Below are 4,314 nucleotides of genomic sequence, written 5' to 3'. Positions count from 1 at the left end.
CCCCCCTCCCCTCTCTCTCTCTCTCTCCCCGAGCATCGATGTAGGTACAACTCGCGCTATAAACCTCGAGAGGAGATCTCTTCTCGGAAATATGCCAGCTCGCATACCGAACGCACACAACCGCCGCGTTACCTCCTCCACTACCCTGCGGTTTTCTCCTCGATAACCGATACCTCTCGATCATTTCATAAAGTTTCTTTTATTTATATTATTCTCGCCTCTTTTCCATTTCCTTTCCGCTCCATTTTTTCATTGTCGAAAAATTTCAAAAAAAAAAAAAAATAAAATAATCGTCGTTTCACTCGTTTAATCGAACGGTTCTTTTTTTATGTTTGATGTTGCAGAAAAACTTACGACCCAGTCCGAGGACTTCAGTAAAATGTTGTACATCTTCGCCGAGAAGAGCCAGCGATACATCTGCTTCAACAAGAAATGGAAACTCGTCGGCCTGGTAATTACACTTGCCCGCCAATTAGTAGACATATTTCATTATCGCGCGCTGCCGAGTAAATTTATACGCGTATACGGATTGTACGGGGCGTTTTATATGAGTATATATATATATATCCGTTGTACATTAGAGAACATCCTCGTTAAAAGTATAATTTGCGAGCGAAGATTATTAAATTGTCGGCGGTGATTCGNCCTCTACTTTGTTGCGCGTAGAGTTGTTCCATTTTTATTTTTTTTTTTTTTCTTTACACGCGGTGTACGGAGGGAGGAGAGGTATCTTTCAATATCTTTTTGTTCGCAGCTTAAGAAGCAAAAGGGTTATTGTCAGTTCTACGAGGAGTACAACGGCTCGTATCTGACGTACAGAAACGTGAATAATTCGCGGTATCTCGGGTTCAACAAGTCCGGGTACCCGATCAAGAATCGCGGCCGGCAGGAGTGCTTCAATTTCATCAAGTACAATCCCCACGCGGACATAAATCACCACAACAGCCTGGTGAACGCGGACATGGGCGGCATGGGGCCTAGGGATCCGTACGTTGTGTCGAGGAAACCGTCGCCCGCGAGGGACACGAAGAACTCCCTGTTGCAGGCGGACAGCACGAGGGAGACGATCCACACGACGCATCATTATCGGCACTCGAATCGTTGGAAGATGCAACGCGAGAAGATGTCCGCACCGCGAAGATGGCACGAGAGCCGTCTCTTCGAGGCCAACAAGTATTGAGCCGCGCACTGGCTCGCCGATCAAGACTGCCTCATCTACATCTGTGAGAACCTGAGATCAGACTGCCAAATACGCTGGTGGAACGTACGGTCGAGATGTCAGGAACCCACTAACGCGGCACCACGTGAAACGCGGCTCGAAGCACGCGCCTCGATTGATCGCAACGAACAAAAGCTGGCTGGCTCGCCTCGTGTCTCCTGCTCGCTTGGGTACACGCACACACACATACACATACACATATACGTATACACAAAAATACCCGCACACGCATACACACGGATACACACACGACCAACCGCATCTCGCTATACGGACGACAAGCAACAACGAAAATTCTACGTTCGCTCGAGAACGCAGAAACGGAGCGTACCGAGTTGCAGGAAGACAGTCTTGTTGGCTAGAGCTTTCGTTACGCGTCGTTAAATTCCATTTCACACTTGCCCCCGACTGAATCCTTTCAGGCAAGTATGCATACGATATATATATATATATATATATCCATAATTTCCCTTTCGTTCCATCGCTAAATTTTTGATACTATTAGTTGGAGGTGGTCGATTAACGAACTTACCCGTACTGCTCGTTTCTTATTTCATTATTTCACCGATTATCTCTCTCGATCGTTCTCGTTGTCTCGTTTCCAGAAAAAAGAAAAAAGAAAAAAAAGAAAAAAAAATCCAAGAGTGTTAGCTTCCCCCGTACGTACGAAATAAAGTGAAATAAAATAGATAAAAAAAAAAAAAAGAAAAAGAAAAAAAAAAAAAAAAAAAAAAAAAAAAAAAAAAAAAAAAAAAAAAGAACCGACAGAGGAGAAAGTAAGAAGTAGGGAAAATATTTCGTGAGAATTCGTTTTAGGGGATCCAGTTTAGGGGATCGATTTTAGCGATGGAAGAATATTAAGTACGTTTGTTGCGCGCGATCGGCCTAAATCGTTGCGCAATCGGACAGCTATCGTGCTTCAAGCGCTGTCACAGACCGCAATTCACGCGCGGAGAGATGCACGAACCAAAGTATTTCGCGCATTTCCCTATGGAAATATTCCCTTTTATTCTCAAAAGTTGATCTCGAAGTCGAGTAAATTCATCGCGCGTTAATCGGATTCGATCGAAAACAGAGAGAGAGAGAGAGAGATAGAGAGAGAGTTGATTTAGTCGTATATAGATATCGATAAACAGAATTTAGTTATTAGCAGCTATAGTTGTTCATCATTCTTTTGGAAAGGAAAGAAGAGAAGGAAGGAAGGAAATATTTCCGGGGATTAGGGGAGCGCTGAAAAGGTGTAACTCTCCGGCGTGGTCGCGCAGTAGAGCTCACGCTGCGCAAGACTCTCTCGCTCGCTGTGCTAATTACGCCGCCTAATGTAGCGTGCGTGCGTGCATGCGTGCCTGCCTGCCTGCCTGCGTGTATGATAATATTATGTGTGCGTGCGTGCGTGCGTGCCTGCCTGCTCGCGACGTACACGCAGTTCTCACCGTGTCACGTTCATGTCGAAGCTCCGCCACGCGGTCGAAAATCTTCGAATCGCTATTTTATCAACGGCTGCTCCATTCGTCTAAGCAATTTTTTACTATTTTATTCTTAATCGATATTATTTATACATATACGTATATATAGATATATATACATATATTAAAGAAGAGGAGAGAAAGAGAGAGAGAGAAAGAGAGAGAGAGAGAGAGAGAAAAAGAAGAGAGAGAAAAAAAAAGGAAAAAAATACGCACGTGCGTAAAAGTCGATTACTCCGAACGCACATACATATTACGCAAACGGAATTTATTGAGACAGAGAATCGGTATGCATACGCTATTTCTCAGGAATGCGATAGCGTGTGATATATATATTTTTCGTAAATTTATTCCGGGACGATGTTTAGACAAACGGACGAATAAATAAAAATAACAGGATCTCTGAATATTTTGTACGACATGTATTTGAAATACGATTCGCTTTCGACGCGATTTTCACTCGCGTCGGGCGGTGTAATTCACACAGAAATCTATATTTTTCGGATATGGAATGAGAGTGAGATATATTATTGAGAGAGTATCGGCTTAAACTGCGTGTTCGTGTACGAGCTTAAAAGTATTTGTGTGCATTTTTTGCGTGCGTACGTATATTTGCCTCTGTGAACGCGTGTGACTGCGTGTAATATATTATATATTACGACCGTTAATGAAGTTAATCCTTAGGACGCTACTGCAGACTGTATTACTAGGTTAGGTACACGATATACGACGTAACGGCGACTCAACGAAAAGGATCAGTGGTACGTTCCTCGGCCTCGCGTATATAATAATTATACACGTTTCGTGCGAATTTATCTTCCGCACGCGAACACGCGTATTTCCGATCGATGAAATCGCGTACGTCGCGTGCGTGAATAGAAAGGAAAAGAAAAGAAAAGAGAAAAAAAGAGAGAAAAAAAAGGTACCGAGTATCAGCCCTGCTGATTCCTTCGTTTTCGCAGATTCGCCACGTAAGGGCCGCTTGCCCCTTTCTCCCCCCTCCCCCCCAAAAAAAAACAACTCGTGCCCTAGGTAGCTTATTTATTGAAATCATGTTTAGATACTACGAAAAACCAAACCGCCCGAGAACACCTTTTCCTTCTATATATGTACGGAAATGTGCGCTGCTCTCTTTATTATTAATTTACTTATTGCCAATTCGTTATCTTTTCGTTTTTTTTTTTCATTAATTCTCCTTGATTTTTTTCTTTTTTTTTTTTTCCTAAATTAATTCTTCTTCCGACGAGACGACGAATTTTACTCGTTGCTCTATTCCTCTAGAAGAATTTCATTTTTCTTCTCCTTTTTCTTCTTCTTCTTCTTCTTCTTCTTCTTCCTCCTCCTCTTTCTTTGATTGAACGTGAAACGCGCGTTTCGAGAAAATTTTCGTTCTTACATTCGATTAAAACTAAATATTTCCATTCATTATTCGCGATAATTCCGTCGTCATTCTCATATAGTATTGTATTTACTTTCCTTCTCACCTTCTCCTCTTTTATCGTTATCGATCCTAAATCCGAAAAAATACTCAATACCTGATTAGTTAATTTCGTTTTTCGTACGAGTGGCAGTGCGTAGAGACCCTATTTTCGCCCTGAACGGTGTTTGTACGTGTCGCTAAAAAAAAGA

The 4,314-nt window shown here is 42.3% G+C and overlaps 1 protein-coding gene across 5 annotated transcripts in view; it reads left to right on the top strand.

Annotated features, from left to right (window-relative positions):
* Window positions 1-1,856, top strand: part of LOC102675249 (fibroblast growth factor 17-like) — an 82,752-nt gene extending 80,896 nt beyond the window's left edge. For all 5 annotated transcript variants that reach the window (XM_006623268.2, XM_006623265.2, XM_006623266.2 and 2 more), the window contains 2 exons: window positions 345-451; window positions 755-1,856. In XM_006623268.2, coding sequence (XP_006623331.1) covers window positions 345-451; window positions 755-1,180 — 533 coding nt within the window. In that variant the 3' untranslated portion in view covers window positions 1,181-1,856. The remainder of the gene's footprint in view (window positions 1-344; window positions 452-754) is intronic.
* The last annotated feature ends 2,458 nt before the right edge of the window (window positions 1,857-4,314 follow it).

This window comes from Apis dorsata, unplaced genomic scaffold (genome assembly GCF_000469605.1).
Source record: "Apis dorsata unplaced genomic scaffold, Apis dorsata 1.3 scaffold_867, whole genome shotgun sequence".
In the NCBI taxonomy this organism is placed as follows: Eukaryota; Metazoa; Arthropoda; class Insecta; order Hymenoptera; family Apidae; genus Apis; species Apis dorsata.
Note: the sequence above shows the minus strand (reverse complement) of the source record. Positions and strands in the feature narration are given on the sequence as shown.